A 22,768-nucleotide genomic window follows, 5' to 3' on the forward strand; every position below is an offset into this window, starting at 1 on the left:
ACCGTTGTTATTGACAAATTCATTAACCTTCATATTTAGATGGCTTTCGTACCGTAAACTGGGGTCAATCGGGACACATGGGGCGAATTGGGACAGCATTTTTAACCATGTAGGAGCACAATATTTTGATTTTTCTGGTTGGTTTCGGTTAGAACAGACTCAGGCCAACAAAATGTGTACATCCATTTCCAAATTTAAAAACTTTAAGTGCTCTAAAAACTACTGTCCCTATTCAGACTGTAGTCCCGATTCACCCCAGATTACGGTAAACATTTCATCATGGTGCTCTTTGCTGAGCGCAAGCTTTTGAGTGAATTTTCTGCAAGTTGGAAGAAGAGGCAACTGTGAAATTTGATTTTAATTTCCATTACGGAAATGTGAACGAGTTTCATTTCATTGAGAAGTTCTTGACTTTGTGTAATTTGGAATATAAATGTGCGAGATCATCATTTTATTTTTATTAATTCACCTATCTAATTAATCTTACAGACCCATTTAATAATGCGTGTTGTTTTTGTTTATATTCATATAATTTTTAAATAAAAACTCTATTTACGTTTTATGCAAGCAACACGGGGACCGTGGTTTAGGAGTAAGCGTGGTTGCCTCTCATCCAGTCGGCCTGGGTTTGATCCCAGAAGGTCCCGGTAGCAAATTTTGAGACGAGATTTGCCTGATCACGCCTTTCGCCGGACAGGGAAGTAAACGTTGGCCCCGGTCTAACCTAGAGGTTAGGTCGATAGCTCAGTCCAGGTGTAGGAGTCGTCTCCCTGGGTCCTGCCTCGGTAGAGTCGCTGGTAGGCTGTTGGATTCACAATCCAAAGGTCGACAGTTCGAATCCCGGGGTGGAATGAAGCTAAGGTGTAAAAAGAGGTTTGCAATTGCCTCAACAATCAAGCCTTCGGACATCTAGTTTCGAGTAGTAATGGTTTATGCTCATTTAAGAGTCCTTAGCAGTTCTTTTTTTGAAAAAAATATTCTAGAATATGTTGAGGGTCAACAATTACGCCTTAGTTTGACCAGCTAATGGTCAAATGGACAAAAAAAATGGACAGTCTCTTTTGTAAGTTATATTTTTGATAACGTGAAGCGTTTTCAAGTTTAAATGTAAAAAAGGATGGCATTAGCAATTAAGAAAATCCAAAAACAATACTAATTCAGGACTTTTCTAAATATTAACATTAAAAACGATCTCCCAATTCTGCTGATACATTGGTATTTGAATATTTCACCTTCATTGAAAAAGAAAACACTTGATTTTTCCTGTTTCCAAATAAGTTTGACCATCTTGTCTAATGGTATTTATTTTAAAAATGTGCAAACCTAACATTTTTTTCAACCTATTCTCGTCACTTGCACTTTGCCGCTATTCAAACAACATTCTCAGATAAATCAACATTAGAGTTGAAATACACTCAACCCCCGGTGGTTGGTCACTTTTTAGTTTACCCTGTTACCCTGTCGAACTGTCACTTTTTACACGGGACACACGCTTACTATCAAACCAATCATTTGGTAGTGTGCGTGATCTCCGTGTAAATGGGTGTCAGACTAAAAAGTGATCCCGTTCGATCAATATTTCCCATGTTTTGTTGATCAGAATGTGTTTTTGCCGCTTTAGTGTTGAGTGTTTTTTCGGTTGTACCTTAGAAAACAACCAAATAAAAGTATGTTTGTGAGTGGAAAATACATTAATCAGTTATAAGATTCGCTGAGAACACAGAAGACTTTCTGTACGTGGTGTAGGGGTAAGCGTGGTTGCCTCTAACCCAGTCGGCTTGGGATTTGTCTGACCACGCCTTCCGTCGGACGGGGTAGTAAATGCTGGCCCGGTCTTACCTAGAGGGTTAGGTCGTTAGCTCAATCCAGGTGTAGAAGACGTCTCCCTGGGTCCTGCCTCGGTGGAGTCGCTGGTAGGCAGTTGGTAGACAATCCAAAGGTCGTCACTTCGAATCCCGGGATGGATGGAAGCTGAGGTGTAAAAAGAGGTTTACACGCCTCAACAATCAAGGCTACGGACACCTAGTTTCGAGTAGGATTTTCTCAATCGAGAACGCCAAGGCAATGCTGTAGAGCGAATAATTTGATTTTTGTTTGTATGAAATTGCGGAAGCTACGCTACAGGGCACATCCATTTTCCGCTTTATGGTATCGAACCCCATTTCTGTCAAACACTCGAGAAGTTTCTAGGTCTCGATATGTTCAATTCTTGTGGCTGCTCCACGCCCTGCTTGATGTGAATTTGTGGCCCAAGAAGCTTCCTTCACCAGCTACCACCGCTCGTTGGGGAATGTAAATAAAATATCGCACATTCCTTCACGTGTTCCGGGCTCCGGGTTGACTTGAGGCTCAGACAAGAACCCGTTCCTCCGGCTATGGTGTACGTTGCTGTGCCGGCGGTATGGACGGAACCGTCTGATTTATAGCGGAATATTTCATAAAATAAAATACCTGCAGCACTCGGCGGGATGCTCTTCGCCGCTCCAGTATCTTACAAGAAAGAAGAGAAGGCACCGGCTGAAGCATCCTCCTCAGGTGGAAATCTCCCGGCATTCGGACAGCCAGGCGAGAGTGGCAAAAATGGGAGTAAAATATCTTCTCCGATATAAATAATTAATGATTCTATTGTTTTAGATGGGCTACGGATAGGAAAATAATACGCTACGCTCGCTGAAAACTGAAATATATGGAGGTTTCTTATTGTGGCTGTTCTTTGGCAAACTCTGAATATAAATGTGTACTCGAGAGGAGATGAAAAATTGGTGATAATTTGTTTTTTTTTTCGTTTTCTTTGTACTTTATTTCAACAATCAGCGATGAGTGTCGGTTTTCCTCCAATGAATGATGTTTGGGAGATTAAGTGGCAATGTTTCAACTTATTAGTAACATTTTCCTCATTTTCAAACATACATAAGGCATCATTAATCTCATTTGCACATTTTGCTACTTTCTTTCAGGTGTCATCCTGCTCGATCTTCAGGGACCGTTATTTCTCAGCGAACCGCTGCATCGCATCGAATTTTCCAACAATTCTGGAACTCACATCGAGTGTACAGGTCATGGAAGTCCACCGCCCGATGTAAGTATCACTCATATTCGTAGCTTCTCAATCATGAGTTTGAACACGTGATCAAATATAGCATCAACTCTTCAACTATTTCCAACATAACCACAATTCGAACATGCATCACTGCCATAAAGCGAAATAAATCAACATTTTCCGTTCCCATTATCGGTAATGCCATTGATTGCCGGGTGGGTTCGGTATGATGAGAGCTTTACCTCCCGGACCACCTCCACGTGTTGTTGCCAATGTGGCGAAGTTCACCACCCACCGACCCATCTAGCATCGTTCGAAGCCATTTATTGCCGCACTCCTTCGTCTTCTTTGACTTCTCACTTGCGATCGTTTGATTGACGACAATAATTTCCTATTAATTTTGTGCTCTTTCGGCGACCCCCGGTCGTCGGTGTCGTCAGCGGATGTTGCTGAAGCTATAAAAGTTTGGCAACCCAGCGGTGGTGGTGGCGTGGTGATGATGACTGTGGTCGGACGTCGATGCAATGGATGGAAAAAGGGAGGTGGCTTTTGATGAGCGAGCACTTGTGGCCCCTGGCAGTCTCTGACACGATTTGTGATAAGAGTGCTCTTTAATGAAATTGATGCAAGAAAGTTCTGTGAAAAATTGAATAACTTGAATCTCTTTTCTAATAGATACAATATTGCTATGTCTCCTTTTGAAATGCTGATTTATTGAATTATTCTGAAGCCTGTTTTGCTTGTTTCACAGTTCAAAAATATCATTTTTTGTAATATTTTTTCTCACCTTTCCATCATACATTTTGGTTGGTTATGGTTAGTTTTAATGCAGTTTGTGTGTGTGTTTTTTTACAAGGTCGGAATCTGCTACCAGACACTTGAGAATTCATTTCTCAGGTGGTGTGGGGTTGGGAAAAAAAATTCCCAGCCCTTGAACGCCGTGTCCTTTTCCCCCGGGACCACTTTTCGGTATAACTTCGGGGGGAAGTGTGTGTGTGTGTGTGTGCAACCAACCAAACGGGACCTTGCAGCCACTACTTACAAATTGAGATGTTTCCATAAATTTTTAGATCTACATTCTGTACATGCAAATAACTCGCATAGGCATTTGGAAGGTTAGCTCTACCGAGCTTCGGTGACCCATTTCTACGCTAGCTAACCGAGCGCGAGGTACCTCAGCTTTTTATCGACAACCAGTGATGTCAACCATCGCGACGCTCATTTTTGGTTCGCGGCACATTTTTTGTTTGTAGTGCTTTTCAAAAACGGAATTTGACAAAGTTGTGTATGAAGGACTTGCAGAACACACCAAATCGTACAACTTTGCTGAACATAGTATTGATTTTTGATGAATACAAAAAAAGTTACAACCAAAAATGCGTTAGGCAAACGAAAGCATCGCGAACCATTGGTCCTGAGGTCTGGAATCTTCTTGTAACTTTTTGCGTATGAATTTTACAGCTATACAATGTTCTGAAGAAATGTTGCTGTTGGTGAGTTCTACAAGTGCTTCGAACACCATTTTGTCGAATTCCGTAACTGAAAAGCACTACAAACGAAAAATGTGCCGCGAACCAAAAATGAGCGTCGCGATGGTTGACATCACTGTCGACAACACTGACCATCGACAAGCCCCGCCCTGAAGAACGTTTGCATCAATCGGATTCAAACTTTATTTAGAACCGATTTAGCCGCGATGGGTTAGCATTTTTGCTTACCAATCCAAAGGACTAGGGATCGAACCCCGACTCGAGTGACTTTGATTTTTCCTTCATGTTCAGAGTTTCAAAATTAAAATATCCTATACTTTCTCGTTTAGAGCAGATGGGAATCGAACCCAGGACCATTCGCTTACAAAGCGAACACCGTAACCAGTCAGCCACGGCCGCTCCAGGAGTGGCATCGATGCAGTCAACTAAAAAAACGTTGATAATCAGTTTCAGCCTGGTTAAATAAGTTTAAAGATATATATTTTAACATTGCGTGAAATTTCGGTTTACACTGTAAACTTTAAAGTACATACCTTAGATTTTTTGAATACCTAGATTTGCAAAATAACTTTACTGCTATTAAAAAAAAACGTTTTTTTAAATAAAAATTTAGCGTTACGAGACAACATCGTAAAACTGGACTTTTGAAAAGCACACCACAATAATTGCTACAGTTTAGCCTGTTTGATTTGTTCACACTTATTCTCTTCAACCCACACAATATGAAAAACGAATCTTGTGAAGCTTGATGCAAAAAAAAAATGGCTGAAATTTGAGTTTTTGTGTGATAGAAAACGAAACACGCCAATTTGGCTTTCCCATTTAATGGTTTGGTCAATAATTTTGGGGATTGAAACAACAATACGCATTTTGAATTATTGAATCTGAACAAACATGAAATCTTTTATTTAGAAATCATGTTTGAAATTGAAAAAAAATGAAAATTTTGTGAATCTTTGCTAAGAATCCTTTTGTACTCCAGAGGGTGGGCTTCGGGCTGAAGCACCCCCCCCCCCCTTCCTCCCGAAATTTGTGGAAGACATATGAGAGAGAGGGAAGAAGAAGAAAAGAAGAAGAAAATTTCTTCTTCCAGACCCCCCCCCCCCTCCCAAACCAAAATTCTGGCTACACTCCTGCCAGTAAGGAAGAATGGCGAGACTTGATCCCTTTTTTTGTATACAAAACTATGAACTTTTTTCATGAGTCGAATGCTTAAATATTCAACTATGGCAACCCAAGCAACACACTTTGTCAGATAAACGTATTTCCTAACTGGTTGTATAACCGATTGACCTCGTTACCACAACTTGTTCTACAACTCCTGTGCATTGGAAAAAGCGCACTTTTTTCTAATGTATAACTTGCCAGAATAAGATGCAAGTTATCAGAGTAAGTTGTACAAATGTATTTGACAACACTGTGCTAGCTAACAAGAGATTCAACGAAAAAAAGAGGGCGTGGTTAACGGCTGTGCTGTCAAATCAAAGCGCACACTGAAAAGGAAAGATAGATTTAAAACAGTTGTCTAACCGTTACCCAACTTACATGTAAACAAACAGTTCTTATTAGAATTTCAATCAACGACGAAGCCAGTATCTCTGACTATTTTGGTACGCTTGTTTCTGCCCGATTTATTTAGAAAAAAATAGAAATTGCATGAAAAAAATCCTTTCGCGCTCTCTAACTGTGATTCTTGTGAAACCCTCTTCATGGCGAACTTTTAGATTTTCCTTTTTTGATGAACTTCGTCTTTCCCAAGATTCGATCCGATGACTTCGACGATTTGTTGTTATCTCCACGGCAGGTCCAGGCGCGCTTCCACATCTCTCCACGAGGCTTCATAGTAAACAAGCTGGCCTAAACGTCAATAAGAAGGCTGCTGTCAGCTTTGTTATACAGCAGTGAGCTATACAACTTAACTCCAGAAAAGGCTGTCATTGGAAATTAAGTTATATAAGTTTGTTTCAAGTCAGTTTTTATAACTCCAATATACAACTTAGTTATAACAAACCGTTTCAACTGTCATTTCTATTACCGTACCACGGAGCAACATTGAAATCGGTGTGATTTTAATTTGTTATTTTCTCTATCATGAACTCCATAAGCTGACATTTTTGTAGCTTTTACCGGCAATAAGGTTTCAAACTAATCGGTCAACAATTAAAATTATTGCAATCTTCGATAAATAAACATTATTGAAACTCTAAATACCTCTCGTACAAATTTACACCACCTAACAACATGCAATGTCAAGTTGAATATGTTTGTTGATTATCAGTTATATAACCCATTCTCCAATAACATTTGTGTAACAAAGCGAGAAAACCTAAGGTTATTTATAGAATGGTTGGCCACGCCCATTTTTCAGAAGATGCCGTCACATAACAATATTAGATAAGCAGTGAAACAAACAGTGCAATATTATTCTTATTCAACAAACTGTTCGAGGAAAAAATTGCAGATGACGGAACAGCTTCTTGGCATATCAGCATTTTGACGTTTAATTACAGCTCATAAAAAGCGTTTTCGACTGAAATCAAGTGATAAATATCTCAAACGGAAGTGAGCAAGCAAGTTTCTATCGAAGGTGTTCCAAAATAATTTGTTTAAACAGTGTAAATCAGCAAATTGGATGGAGTAAGGAGCGAGTTCTAAACCTCCCAAATAGGTGAGAATTTACCCTATGTTGTGTTTTAAAGTTGGAAAAGAGTGAAGTTGACTGTGTTTTAACACTTTTGTGGCACAAAACACGATAGTTACATAAGCCAGTTATACAAGCAGTGAAACAAACTGTTATTTAAGTTATGTTCAGATTTTTTCTCGTATGTTTATCAAAAACAATTGTCTAACTATTATTCAACAGTCGACAAGTTATGAGTGCTACTTGGGAAAGCAGGGTATTTGATCAAATAAGTTCTTTAAATCATGCTGAGCGTTCAAAACAATTATTTCAAACCAGCATTTTCAAAATATTTAAAGCAACATGAAAAAAAAGCAACTAAACCGACCAATTAAACTTATCGCAGATCTCAGTGATTATTGGTATGGATCAAGTTTTCCTAGAGGCACTTTTTAAAATGATTGATTGTAACAAACGTAGAACAATAAATAAAAAATCAAGTTTGTACGGGGTTTTGTAGTTGATAAGTTAATCAAACAATATAATAATATGAATTTTAAATTATGTTAAGTTAAGTACAGAAGTTGATAAATCCGTTTACAACAGCTTGGCAATGAAAACTTCTACACCTTCAAAATGCCTCCAATATTCTTTAAACTTTTATCTTAACCTTCAGCGCCATCTGCCGTCACACTGAATCGAACAAGAAAGTTGGTTCCATTTTCGATTTCCTGACACTTCCTGCTGCTCCTTCCAATGCTTTTCAACTCAAGTTCATGTTCTATCCACGGACGGTGGGTCCTCCGATAATAAGTTCAGCACTCAATTACCAGCCCCAAGCCCACGATGAACGCCGTAATGAAATTGTGCCGGAAAATCTGGATGCTGCCCTCTCCTTTTTTGTGTGGAAAACCACCACCCCGCTGGCACTTGAAAATCTTCTTAGATTCTAAGCACTAACCCTTAGCTTAATATTGTCGGTGTTAATTTTCACTCGTCACTGTCCGGGAGCTGTCAGTAAATATGAAACGAGGGTTTTTTGAGTGAGCTAGTCTGCGTTGGGTGTAACCGCGTGCCGTAGGCAATAAATTAAAGCTGAGCAAGATTTTGCAAATCGACTTTTGGTTCAATGTTTTGCCCTGAGCTCGAATAAACAAACAATGTTTAAAGCTATTCTTCATATTCCTTGCCCTTAAGATTCTAAGAACAAACAATTGTGATTATTTGAGGACAAAAATCCAATAACGCAAAGCCGGTTTGTAAAAATAACTCTACTATCCTATTTTCTCTTACAATTCCAGATGGAGTGGTCGGTAGCGACAACTAATCACGAGCTGGTGTACGCATCGCCAAACGGAAGTCTGATTTTTTATCCCTTCACGGCGGATAAGTTCCGCCACGAAATTCACTCCACAGTTTATAGGTGAGTATGTGTGTTTGTGCATGTGCGACTTTCTTTTTTCATTTAAAACGAAGTCACATTTTCAGCCAACCCTTTATTTTTTCTCCATCCTCTAAACCCCGGAACAAACAATGAGCACGTTTTGTAGAGATTTACAAAGGCTTTCGAACGATAATAAGGCAAGGGCATACCGCGATAGGCACTCATTTCCACCCTCTAATCTTAGTCGGGAAACCGGATTCCAGGTTCTTTGCCGGGTGCCTAACCAACCAGCCAGCCAGCCATCATTAGCCAAGCATCCGCCTTTTCATGTCAGTGTAATATCTCTCTTAAAACAAAACCTCTCCGCGCTGTGTGAATGCGACGACCCCCCCCGGGGGACACCGATCCAAAGTATTCCGGCAGTGTTCCACGCACTTTTGCTTCTTGCCAGAGGGCCAGGACCTGAGAGAAAAAAAAGAATGAATGCTCAAACGGTCATAGTTTCATTATCTTTATTTTCTATTTACTTTTTCTCCGCCCGGAATGGTTCACTTTTCATCATTCAAAGATTTTAATTAAAATTTTACTGGATGCTAAATTATTCCATTATGTGTCTGAAAGGATGCACAATAAGAATGAAAAAAAGAAAGGACTGTTCTTACCGGAAATGCTCATAAAAGTTCTGAAAATATATTTGGTTTCCTGTTCAGATACAGGCATCCCACATATTCGGAACACTTTTGTGATAATTTGTCGGCCCTACTTTTTTTAGGAGTAGTACTTTTAAAACAAAAAACTATATTTCAAGACCATTTTATCCTGAGCAGCAAAACACTGCCTCCAAATTCCCTGTTCCATAATTGTGTGATGTTATTGTGCCTTCCACAATTGTGGAACACCTGAATTTAACTAATATTTTCCCAAAACAGTTATCCGACCATTCATAAAACATAACTAAGACTGAGATTCATTGGTTTCAGTGGGTGTATTCATCATTTTGTAAAAATAAGTACTCCTGGAGAGAACCAATGTTTGTTTACATCCGTAAGAAAAAGGTGTTCTGAATTTCTGGATTTCAAGGGTTAATGTTTTTCTTTGAAAACTTGATATAAAACGTAAAAAAAGGTAAAACCAAATCATTATGTTTAATTATCGATTTGCTATGCTATTTTGAACATTGGCCGATATGTATACTGTTACAAATATGAGGGATGACTGAAGATTCTTTTTGAAAATTACAGTAGAACAGTTTGAACAAATAAATGCTCTGTCCCAATTTAAATTATAAAACAAACTTATTTCATTCTTCACCCACGAAAGAGAGAGGAAGCGAAACACGCAAGAGAAAATCACTCCCGAAACATACATCTCTGTGTTAGTAAATACCACTGAAATTCGTTTATTTCATTTTGTTTACAAATATCCTTCATCTACGAAAAATGTAGAAGTGAAATCGGTGTTCCGTGATCAAGATGATAATTTTTTGAATTGGCAGAAACTTGCAATAGAAACTACAAAAGACCTTTGGACCGTTAAAGTGGATGGTTTGATTTAGATTTTCTTTTTTTTTTTGGGTTTGTGTTTACCGATCTTTTGTGCGCGAGAGACGAGAGCCATGTTCCCTTCTGAGTTTTTCTTTTGATGCAAAATCCGTAATAAATACATTTACCCAATCATATCACCCAGTCCCAATGTCTCCCCACTGACTATACAACTAATGCTGGAAAAATGAAATATTATTCTGAAATTCATTGCTTAGATGCTATTTTTCCTGCCAATATCAATTTTATCGAATGACGAACAATGCTTTCGTATTTTTTTCTTTTAATATTTTTAACATCAAATTCGAGTTCTACGATCCATTTTAAGTGATTTTTATTTTGATTTTCAATTAAATTAAAAAATGCACCTTTTCAATATTCATCACCGTAATTTTGGCCGCCATCTTGGATTTAAAAATTGTAAATCACTTCAGAGTTGCTTTTGGGTCATACCTAAGCTCAACAATCAAAAATATCAGAAAAAGTATATTTTTTCGTGATTCGATTATACAAAGGCTTTTGGATAATCGAGTCTGGACTGTACAACATCTGATCATAAAACAAATTAACAAGCATGCTGTCATTCCCTGACCAGCCGGTAGGAGTTAATTCATTTATTTTTAATTAGAAAACTTCATCATCAAACTTTTGCTGTTCTTCTTGTGTACTGGAATAATAAAATATTTCACTCAACCACAATTATCTTACGCGTTGCTTAAACTTTACCCCTTTCCTTCTGCTTGTTTCCCATTTCTCTATTTCAGATGTAAATTAAAAAACTTAGTCGGTACTATTTTGAGTCGCGAGGTGCACGTGAAAGGAGGTAAGTTTTTCTTTTCCTGTACCAACCACATAACCATGCCACACAATCAACTTCATCTCCGCGGTGTTGAGTTCGCGCGGAAAGGACGACGGGATTCCAATTTTCTTCTCACTCGGTGAACCTCCTCGTGAAAAGTTGCTTCTTTTTTTCGTTCGATGTCGACGCCATTGTTGCATCGCGTGGTCCTACCGGAGGGGAGGGGGTGCGAGGAGGAGCCTTTGGGGCCCCTAAAGTTGCAAAAGTTGTCGTTTAAAATAATTATAGAGGCGAGTTACTCTGGCGGTAACGAGGAGCTCAGCGGTTCGTGGGCGAAAGTTTCCACTTTGTAATTATGATTAATTTACACCACCAACCCTGAGGGGGGTGAAAACAACCACACACACATACCTTCCAAACACACAAACCATCTTGTGTGCAGCGAAGCACAGTTTCCATTTTAATTAGAGGGTCCATTTGAGTGCAGAACGAAAGAGTACAATGGCATGCCACTTTGGGAAAATATCTCACACAGTTGAATGTGCTTTCAATTAGGAGTGAAAGTATCTATGCGCGAGCATACAATGACGTTTTAAGTTTGATTTGTCCTCCAACTGTTCTTATGTTAGGAAATTTAGGAGAAATGGTAGACCAGAAGCTGTGTACTAGTCTCAACAAAATAATGTTGAAGGCATTTGGTTGAACCACTGCCGAGGTATAGACATTTCAAATGAGTAGTTTCAAAAAAACCAGTGCCAAGATATCTCCACACTGCTTCGACCAAAACGGCTCAAAATGTTGGTGAAGCCTCGTTAAACCGGTTCCGTGTGCATGACGAAGGCCGATTTTCAATATTTTTATGTTTTTTTTTTTTATATACGAAAATCAGCAGTTTATGATTTTTGTATTTTTTCAAATGCAGTTTTTTTAAATCGAGCTTCGTCATGCACACGCAAATGTCATGCTTGTGTCTTGCGAGTCCTTACTCCAAATTGGTCATAACCATCTTGAGATATCGTGGCACCCGTAAATCAACTCGGCGTTCAGAGGAAAACGCTCACAAAGTCATGGAAACCAGTACGAATAACAAAACACAAATAAACGTGAATTTTATTTTTAATCCCGAAAATTCATGATGGTTACAGGCAATCCCTTTATTTTTAATTTTTTTTTTTAAATTGTCATCTCTACAATTTTGTAAGACATTGATGCACTTTAAACACGAAATTCTTTTTTTTTTTGTCCTAGATGATGACCTTCTTCTGGGTTATTTCAGTTTCGAAAAGTGCAAGCCTTGGCCCACAATATTGAAAAATGATAACGATCCATACAAGTCATTTATACACTAGGGTGCCCAGAATATAGGACTTTTGTTCACAACCACGCTCAACAAGCAGAATATTTTTTCCTGAGCTTTTTTTTAGCAAAAGTCAAAGTCAAATATCGATTTGCAGTTGTAGTATTTTGTTTAAAAATCTCTCGTTTATTCAGTTTGGATATTTAACTAATGCAAGAATAAATGCAGAATAGAAAAAAACATGAAGTGAATTCCTCTTATTTTCCATAACGATCTCAAAAGAAAAACCTCCCAATTTGCACTCCGATTAGGCTTTGCCTTATCCATATTTTGAGAACTTTATCACCACTTTCAGTCATTGTTGTATCCTTAGACCGTGCAGCAAAGTATATTGTCACCCCCGCGAACAAACAGGCAGCAATCTACAAAGTAACACCGTTCTTTAAAATGTAAAAAAAAGTAAGCCGTAATAGATACATAAGAAGCACAATTTATGACAGAATATAATCGTAAAATATCATAATGCATACGACGGTAAAGCCGGCTCAAACCACCATGGAAAAACGACGAGCAAGTTCATAAAAGTAAAAATCTCACGATTAAAGTTATGACTGTAGAACTTTTGTTTTCTTTTGATATACGATATGTTAATTTTAAATTTTAAAAAATAGATTAGTACACACAATGTGGAGTCTCTCTGAAATCACTAACAATGTCTTTGATTTCCTTAACGTAAGTGCGGAAATTTCAAAGCATTCGTTACACTACATACTCGAAAAAATAGAAACAACAAACAAACTTTCTCGTCCTCACCGAGATACCTTGGTGCGGAGAGCTGCTGACAGTGCCAGGAAAAAGCCACTTGGTGACATTAAGGGACACGATTACGTAAAAGCAACGCAAATATACTTCCACCAGTGGAGCCATTTTAGGGCGCGAATAGCAGCAAAGCGAGCCAAGATAGGACCACCACCAGTCGGTGTCGAAAGAAGCTGCGAGCACAAAAATCGCGTGACACGTGCGAACAGCGCAAACGGTGGCATTTGCCCGAGGGGGAAGGGGAGTTTCAATTTCTAACTTGAAACAAGAAACTTTCAGGCTTCATGGAATCTTGAACCGCGCAAATGATAGCGAACTCTAGGGAGAAAATATGATTTGAGAAACAGTTTAAAACTGTGAATTTTCATCGAGATTACACTAGGGTGACAATAAAAATAATCGATATAATCAGGGATACTCTCTGATCCGATTCCTTAGGCAAGAATAAGTATCTTTGAAAATTTTGAGTCAAATCGGTTAAGGTTAAGGAGTCGTTTTTTATCTTTGAAGTTTATATGGAGATAATTCTCTATCAACTCACACGAAATCACTTTTTGTAAAATCGCGATAACTCGTGATGTTTATAAGCATATGTTTGTATATCATTTTTTTATAATTGTCTACTCTACAATTTTGTAGAACATTATTACACTCTACAAAATAACCCTGCAAAGTTATAAAAAACACGAAATTTCAAAATGAAAAATTTTGTTCGAAATTTCGAAAAGATCAGTAAATTTCCTTTAAAATGGCATGTTCCAAAAATTTTTGCAGTCAAGCAACGGAAAATGGTAGAATTTTTAAAACTTGTTTAGTGTTTTTTCGATGAAAAATACGGGTTTTTTCGGAATTCTGAGTACGCCATCAAATCGGGCGTCTAATTTTACATAAAAGTCTCTTTAACACCAAATTTCTATCTCATCACCGTTTCAGGCTGCAAATTATTGAAAAACACCTCTTTTTTCGCATGTTCAAAAATTTAAGAGGTCGTACCGCCCCTCCGTCACGAGATATAAAAAAACGGACCTCGGATTCGTGATCAGGGGCAAAAGTCACCCTTTAGAACAAAGTTTCACGCAATTCGAAGAGGGGTCGGGGCAACTGCTGTCTGAGTTGGCGGAGAAAAATCGCAAAAATGTATGCAGAAAAACATCGTTTCAGAATTTTTCTGCCAGGTGGCGCGGGTTTCACCCAAAATTGTCCAAGTTAAGATTCTTGAAGAAAATTAAATTTTCTACAGCTTTGTCGAAGGGTACAAAACGATCCGAGTTGATCCTAGTTTTTGGTGATTTTTTTAGTAAAAAGTATTTTCTTATATACTTCCTATATACCCTTATATTCTTTTAAGTAACGTCCTGATTCGAAATCCGGACACTTAGTATCATATTATTTTTGTTATAGCTGACAAAAAATCATGTAATAAGTTGGAAATGTAGAAATACCATCAGGATTTAGTATAAACAGTCAGTTTTAAGAAAATGTATGCAAAATAAGTCTTTTCTAACAATTTTTCATCAGAATTTGATAACTAAACTTACTTTTTATGCTGCAATTCCCGGACACTGTTAAAAGCTTATTTGAAATCCGGACACTTTTGCTTCGAATTCCGGACACTCGATTTTGCTTATGAATCGCACAAATTTGGACTGAAATGTTAGTGAATGGCATTCTTTAGGTCTCAAATAAGCAATTAACATCAAAACAATCGATAGTTTATATAAAAAATGGCTAGAATTTAAGAAAATCAAAAACATAAATTTCTGCATTGCCTTTCCGGTGCTTCGGACGCCTATGAAATGATTCCGTTGAAATGTTTCGCATTTTTGGTAAACTTATAATTTTATTTTATTGTTTTGGCATTAACTGCAGCGTTCAAACAAACTTGAAATGAAAGTTGATGTTGGAATTCATCAAAAAACACAGTTTTGACATTCATAATGCGAACTTATATCCAAACAATTGATAAAACAAGTCGAAGTGTCCGGGTTTTGAAGCGTCCGGGAATTCGAATCATGCCGATTTCTTTTCATCGCTTTGCTTACAACTCACCAGGATCGATTCGGATCTTTTTGCACCCTTCGACAAAGTTGTAGGAAATTAAATTTCCTACAGGAATCTCCCACTTGGACAACTTTGGGCGAGACCTGCGCCACCTGCTGCTAAAATCCTGAAATAACGTTTTCCCCATACTTCAACAATAAAAAGTAACCCCTTAACCTTAACCGATTTGGCTCAAAATTAACACAGTTACTTATTATTGCCTAAAGAATCATCCAGGGGGTATCTCTTGAGCTTTTCCAAAATTTTCAATTTCTCTTGCCACCCTAGATAATACTCATCAAAAATCAACATGTAAGAGATTTTATACACGGCGTGTTTTCTGGGCAACCTTAAGGAGAAAAAATAGTCATCACTACTTTCAAAAGTGTCTTATAGGAAATTTTCTCAGCTTTCCAATGCTTTTAAGAGCGAAATGTTTCATCGGGAAATTTCTGAGATATCTCTATTTAAAGTTGTTCTTTTAAAATCCTTGATCATTTATTGGAAACTTTTAAATAAAAGTCCAGGAAACTTGTCAAATGATGTGTTTCATGTGTATTTTACTGACCAAAATGTGCAAAATAAGACAAGAAACAACTTTGTAGAAGGTTGCAAACCGCTAAACATTTTGAAAATTAAGTTTTAACCGAATTTTTGAATATGTGGGATTTATTCAAATAATAAAATAATAAAACCGTATTGAAATATTATTTTTACAAGAACAAATAGATTATTACATAATTGTTGTGTACAAATAACACCGGTCTGCTCTGATTCAGCTTGGAATTAGCTGATACAACCGAAATTTCTACAGGTTTGAGATTGATAGGGTATTACAAGATTTTTATGAATAAATATCATATTTCCTTAATCAAACACTAACTAGCTGCACTGATACAAAACATGTTTTATACTCGAAATTATACTGCAAATTACTGTTACTAGCTTTAGGAGAAATACTTTTCATTAGTATGAAATGACTGTTTCAGTTTTTTTTGTTTTAAATATTTTTTTCCTAAGATCAAGGAATTAGAAATATTTTAGAAGTTTATAAGACTCTCATCTTGAAAAAATATATATGTATTGATTTTTGTTCAAATAGTTTGGAAAGAAAAATTCTGTTAGATTTTTTTTGTTAAAATACTATTTAATTTTTGTTCAAACAAAAATAAATGTTTGCGACGGTGTTTTCAGAATTCTGAATTGGAAGACTCGAGTTTTATTGCTCCTTTTAAGTGCATTTTGTACAGAAAACATTTTATAAAATTTCATCTTTATTTTATACTCATGAAAATATGGCTTTTGAAGCTTGCTACAGTAATATGTAGTACATTTTCGATTTCAAATCATATTTGTATTTATGTTCCTGGTTAATGTTTGCTTAAGAAAATATCAAATTTATTCATTAAAATTCAATAATACCATTAACAATCACAAACCTGCCAAAGTTTCGGTTGAACAAATTAAATCAAAGTAGACACGTGAAATTTGTACACAAAAAATATGTAATTATCAAATAATTCTTGTAAAAAATACATTTTTACACTGTTTTAGGATTTTAATTTCTGAATAAATCCCATATATTCAAAAACTTAGACAAAACATAATTTTCAAAATGTTTAGCGGTTTGCAACCTTCTACAAAGTTGTTTCTTGTCTTACTCTTCAAAATGTGCAAACATTTTGATGAGTAAATGACTCATGAAACACATCATTTGATAAGTTTTCTGAACTGTTAGTATAAAGTTTCCAATAAATAATTAAGAAATTTAAAACAAAAAACTTAAAATAGAGATATCTCAGGAATTTCCCGATGAAACATTTCGCTTCTAGAAGCATTGGAAAGCTGAGAAAATTTCCTATAAGACACATTTGAAAGTGACGATGACTATTTTTTTCTGATAAGGTTGTTCTAGAAAACACGCCGTGTAACGTGTCATCCGCAGATGACGTAATTATTGGTAAATTCAAGATAAAATCACTTATCTTTTTACTCTAGAATAACGTAGTATTTCGACCTCGTTTTCAGTAAAAATCCCTTCACCAATCAAATCTCATAAACTTACATGTTTTAATGATTTACGTGATTTGATAAAGCGAATCCTAAAGTTTATTCAAATTTTGTTCCTGCTCTTCTCATAACTAAATAAAACAGTATTCACGATACATATCCAATATCATAGCTGCAAAACGTGCTACGCCGTGAGCTATCATTGGTGACGCAACACTCGCTAATGAGGTGCAATTATGATAATCACTCTTCGAGGAGCGTATCACACACAGAACAAAGCAAGGTGAAATTAAAATACCATTTTACATAAATTATTTCCTCCTCGTTTTCAACTGTCATACAGGTGAACAGAACCGTAGCATCTTCCGATGTCATGTACAGTTCGACTTTGCTTTGCTCCGGATGGTCCTCTGAGCCGGAATGTATCGACGTGTCATCGTGTGCTGGGAAAATGTCATCCAGCAGCAATGGCACTTATCAGGTGTGAGAAATTGCTCTTTCAATCAGTTCCAGATGGTTTAAAAGGTATACCGACGCCGTGTGAATGGGGACGTTAATAGCGAGGTGCATTGCACGTTTTCCTGTTCTGTGCCATTCATCTGCCCTTTTGTAACATTCTGAAATGTTTTCAGTTCAGTCAGCGATTGTAATTGCAATTCGTATTACTTTGAAATGAAACGATTTTAAAAGAATTGTATTCTGATGTGATCCTCACTAATGACTTGCCTGCTCATATCAATTCAAATGCATTCATAATAATTCGTTAGTATGGTTGTTGTACGATTCTATCGGGTAAATGAAACAATGATAATAATCATTCTTCCTGAGAAGTTGGTTAATGTGTTAATTATTCGAATTAAAAATAAACCATTTGGGTTTACGAGGTAAATAAATTAGAGCGTCCAATTTCCCAGTGTTACAAAAAATCCCGGGAAACGGGAAATTTTCACCAAATTTCCCGGGAAATGCCAGGAATTTCCGGGAAATTTTAAATAAATTGAAAACTTTTCTTGGTTCTTGGTTTTGATAAATATGTTGCTACAATGTTGTATATCGACGCTGTCGTGCTATCTTGTAATATGTTGCTTTTTGACGTTTCGAGATAAACGCGTTTTACTTTTTGGCCTTGAATAAAAAAAACGAGAGCACGCAATGTAAACAACAACAAACTCGTTTTGTTTGGTTGACCATTCTGTACATGGCCCCGAAGTTTGGTTGAATTTGGTTGCCGGATTCCCGAAAATATAATTAAAAATGTTTACGGCAGTCGAGCTCAAAAGGCGAGGTAATGTGAGCTGCACAAAATGGCGTTCTTAACTCAATTTTAACCAAAATGCACGTACGACAAGTTAGCACTACGGCGGCGATATGACAAAGGTTTCAGCTCTTAGAGAAAATTTAAAGCTTTTCAGTTTTCCATGAAAATCTAATTTCTCTTGTTTGTTTAACTTTAAAAAACTCAATGCTTTCAAATATTTGGAACGATACATATTGATGTTTGCATTCTTTGAGTACCTTTCAAACAATACGAAGCAGTTTTTTTATGATTTTGATGGTTTTATTTTGACACATGATTTTCAGCTTAATATATAACTTCGGTTGAAAGTGTTTTCAAAGTACAAAAAAAACAGTGCATCATAAAATTTTTATTTCAAACTGAAATTTTATGAATACTACAAGCCTTACCCGGCAAACTTCGTCCTGCCCTTTTAGGTTTCCTGGCGTTTTTAGCTTCCCTGACAGACGGACCGGGCCGACAACGGCCCGAAAACCGCCGGACGGCTCGACAAAACGGCCCGAATTCCGTCGGTTTGTCCGACGGAATTCGGGCCCTTTTCGTGCGTATATGCAACACTTTGTCCGACGATCGTCGAAATCGACGTTTGAGAAAATCGACGTTGACGGGCCGTTGTCGGGCCGTTTTCGGGCGACTTTGTTATTTAGGTTGTCCTGCCATTGTCGGGTGCTCACGTTTCGGATTTAGGGCTTAATCAATCAAAAGTATTATTTTTTTGCAATCAAGTAATTTTTATTTATCTATTGATGATTGATGTATTTTTGTCTTCAGCTCGGTCTTCAGTGTGTGCCGATTTTGATCCAAAGAAGCAGCTCTTGCATGTTTTGTTTGTGTCCTTGTCTAAGAGAAAAGGTAATATAAGAAAATATAAAAACAAAAAAACAAGCAAATTAAGAATTTACCTCTTCCTCCACCGCACCGCCCAAAGGACCGACAACTGCTTATCCCTGATGGTCTTCACCGGAACATTGTCATGTTGCTCGGAGGACCGAATCCTCACCGATCAAAATGGTTTCTCCGGAGAGGGCAATTTATCCACCGCTGCTGGATTCCGTCCAGGGAAATTTTTTTTATTTGGTTTGTTCGCACTAATATCATTTTACAACAAAATTATAAGGATTTGGTAATTAAGAATTTATTTTGAAGACTTTGCTTTGTGAAAAGTAATGATCTGTCATAAATTTTATCACCGCCTGCTAATTTTCTATACGCCGATTAAACGCAGGACAAACGCTCGAAAATGGCAGGACAAGATCGATTTCGAGTAGATAACGCTTCGAAAGGCACGACCGCGGGACTTCAGTCTAACAGGGTTGTTTGCTTATTCAGCCTCCTGTGATCAAAATTTGATTTTACGCAGCTTTTCCCATACAATCTGCCGATTTTCCGGAATCGGTTCCAGAGTGGCCAAAGTTGTCACTTTTTGGCGTAAGAACCTTCCTTGGACTTTTACGAACTCAACGCAACAAAGAGCACCTCGATCCGACGCTCCGTATTGAACTGATTCGCGTTCGAACAAACCGTCGAATATTTTTGTACAGTTAAACCTCGCATATGCACCTCATATGGGGGTTTCTTATGCGAAGCACGCATATGCGAGGTACAGGGCTTATGGGATTTTGGCTATATGGGAGACATGGGCTATATTTTTATAAAAAATCAACTAAACTATACAAATTTATAGTGTTTTGGAATCGTTATGATGTCAGCTTTACAGCTACACCAAATTTACATGGTTTACGATGTTCTAGGTCATCCGAAACTTCGTCAAGTTAAGGCCTATGTGTTCAACGCCGTACAAGTATGAGGTAGGCGATTTGACTGTGGTTTTTGACCACAGGTCATATCCGGATAACCTCAGGGAGGTTCAGGGACTAGTCTACCGATATGTGGTGATGTTCTGGGTCTTCTGTAGAGTCCCTGAAGGTACGTCCGATGGGTCTACCGCCGTAACACGGCAGAGGTCGGTAGTTTTAGACCTCAGATCATATCCGGATAGCCTCAGGGAGGTTCAGGGACTAGTCTACCGGTATGTGGTGATGTTCTGGGTCTTCTGTAGAGTCCCGGGAGGTACGACCGATGGGTCTACCGCCGTAACACGGCAGAGGTCGGTGTTTTTTGACCTCAGATCATATCCAGATAGCCTCAGGGAGGTTCAGGGACTAGTCTACCGATATGTGGAAATGTTCTGGGTCTTCTGTGGAGTCCCGAGAGCTACGCCTGAAGGGTCTACCGCCGTAACAAGGCAGAGGTCGGTGGTTTTTGACCACAGATCATATCCGGATAGCCTCACGGAGGTTCAGGGACTAGTCTACCGATATGTGGAAATGTTCTGGGTCTTCTGTGGAGTCCCGAGAGCTACGCCTGAAGGGTCTACCGCCGTAACAAGGCAGAGGTCGGTGGTTTTTGACCACAGATCATATCCGGATAGCCTCACGGAGGTTCAGGGACTAGTCTACCGATATGTGGTGATGTTCTGGGTCTCCTGTAGATTCCCGGGAGTTACGGCCGATGGGTCTACCACCGTAAGAAGATAGAGGTCAGATTTTTTTGACCTCAGATTATATCCAGATAGCCTCAGGGAGGTTCAGTGACCAGTCTACCGATATTTGGAAATATTCTGGGTCTTCTGTGGAGTCCCGGGAGCTACGCCTGAAGTGTCTACCGCCGTAACAAGGCAGAGGTCGATGGTTTTTGACCTTAGATCATATCCAGATAGACTCAGGGAGGTTCAGGGACTAGTCTACCGATATGTGGAGATGTTCTAGGTCTTCTATAGAGCCCCGGGAGTTACGACCGACGGGTCTACTGCCGTAACAAGGCAGAAGTCGGTGGATTTTGACCTCAGATCATTTCCGGATAGCCTCAGGAAGGTTCGTGGACTAGTCTACCGATATGTGGTGATGTTCTGGGTCTTCTGTAGAGTCCCGGGAATTACGGTCAATGGGTCTACCGCCGTAGCATGGCAGAGGTCGGTGGATTTTGACCTAAGATCATATCCAGATAGCCTCAGGGAGATTAAGGGACTAGTCTACCGATGTGTGGTGATGTTCTGGGTCTTCTGTAGAGTCCCAGGAAGTTACGGTCAATGGGTCTACCACCGAAATAAGGCAGAGGTCACTGGATTTTGATCTTAGATCATATCCGGATAGCCTCAGGACGGTTCAGGGACTAGTCTACCGATGTGTTATGATCTTTTGGGTCTTCTGTAGAGTCCCGGAAGTAACGGCCCTGAGGCTATTCGGATATGATCTGAGATCAAAAACCACAGACCTATATCTTGTTACGGCGGTAGACCCATCGGCCGTAACTCCCGGGATCTTACAAAAGACCTATCACATCGGTAGACTAGCCCCAGAACCTCCCTGAGGCTATCCGGATATGATCTGAGGTCAAAAACCTCCGACTTTTATCTTGTTACGGTGGTAGACCCAACGGCCGTAGCTCCCGAAATCTTACAAAACACCCAGAACATCACCACACATCGGTAGACTAGTTACGGCTGTAGACCCATTGACCGTTACTCCCGAGACTCTACAGAAGACCCAGAATATTACCACACATCGGTAGACTAGTCCCTGAACCACCCTGAGGCTATCTGAATATGATCTGAGGTCGAAAACTTCCGACCTCTATCTTGTTACGGTGGTAGACCCATCGGCCGTAACTCCCGGGACTTTACAGGAGACCCAAAACATCACCACATATCGGTAGAGTAGTCCCTGAACCTCCCTGAGTCTATCTGGATATAATCTAAGGCCAAAAACCATCGACCTCTGCCTTATTACGGCGGTAGACCCTTCAGGCGTAGCTCTCGGGACTCCACAGAAGACCCAGAACATTTCCACATATCGGTAGACTAGTCCCTGAACCTCCCTGAGGCTATCCGAATATGATCTGAGGTCTAAAACTACCGACCTCTGCCGTGTTACGGCGGTAGACCCATCGGACGTACCTCCCGGGACTCTACAGAAGACCCAGAACATCACCACATATCGGTAGACTAGTCCCTGAACCTCCCTGAGGCTATCTGGATATTATCTAAGGTCAAAAACCATCGACCTCTGCTTTGTTACGGCGGTAGACCCGTCGGTCGTAACTCCCGGGACTCTATAGAAGACCCAGAACATCTCCACATATCGGTAGACTAGTCCCTGAACCTCCCTGAGTCTATCTGGATATAATCTAAGGCCAAAAACCATCGACCTCTGCCCTATTACGGCGGTAGACCCTTCAGGCGTAGCTCTCGGGACTCCACAGAAGACCCAGAACATTTCCACATATCGGTAGACTAGTCCCTGAACCTCCCTGAGGCTATCTGGATATGATCTGAGGTCAAAAAACACCGACCTCTGCCGTGTTACGGCGGTAGACCCATCGGTCGTACTTCCCGGGACTCTACAGAAGACCCAGAACATCACCACATACCGG

At 38.9% G+C, this 22,768-nt stretch overlaps 1 protein-coding gene across 11 annotated transcripts in view; it reads left to right on the forward strand.

Annotated features, from left to right (window-relative positions):
* The window catches only part of LOC120418805 (cell adhesion molecule Dscam2), a 167,859-nt gene that overhangs the window by 80,410 nt on the left and 64,681 nt on the right, over positions 1–22,768 (forward strand). For all 11 annotated transcript variants that reach the window (XM_039581289.2, XM_039581294.2, XM_039581299.2 and 8 more), the window contains 3 exons: positions 2,958–3,079; positions 8,452–8,573; positions 10,840–10,898. In XM_039581289.2, coding sequence (XP_039437223.1) covers positions 2,958–3,079; positions 8,452–8,573; positions 10,840–10,898 — 303 coding nt within the window. The remainder of the gene's footprint in view (positions 1–2,957; positions 3,080–8,451; positions 8,574–10,839; positions 10,899–22,768) is intronic.

This window comes from Culex pipiens, chromosome 3 (genome assembly GCF_016801865.2).
Source record: "Culex pipiens pallens isolate TS chromosome 3, TS_CPP_V2, whole genome shotgun sequence".
Lineage (NCBI taxonomy): Eukaryota > Metazoa > Arthropoda > Insecta > Diptera > Culicidae > Culex > Culex pipiens.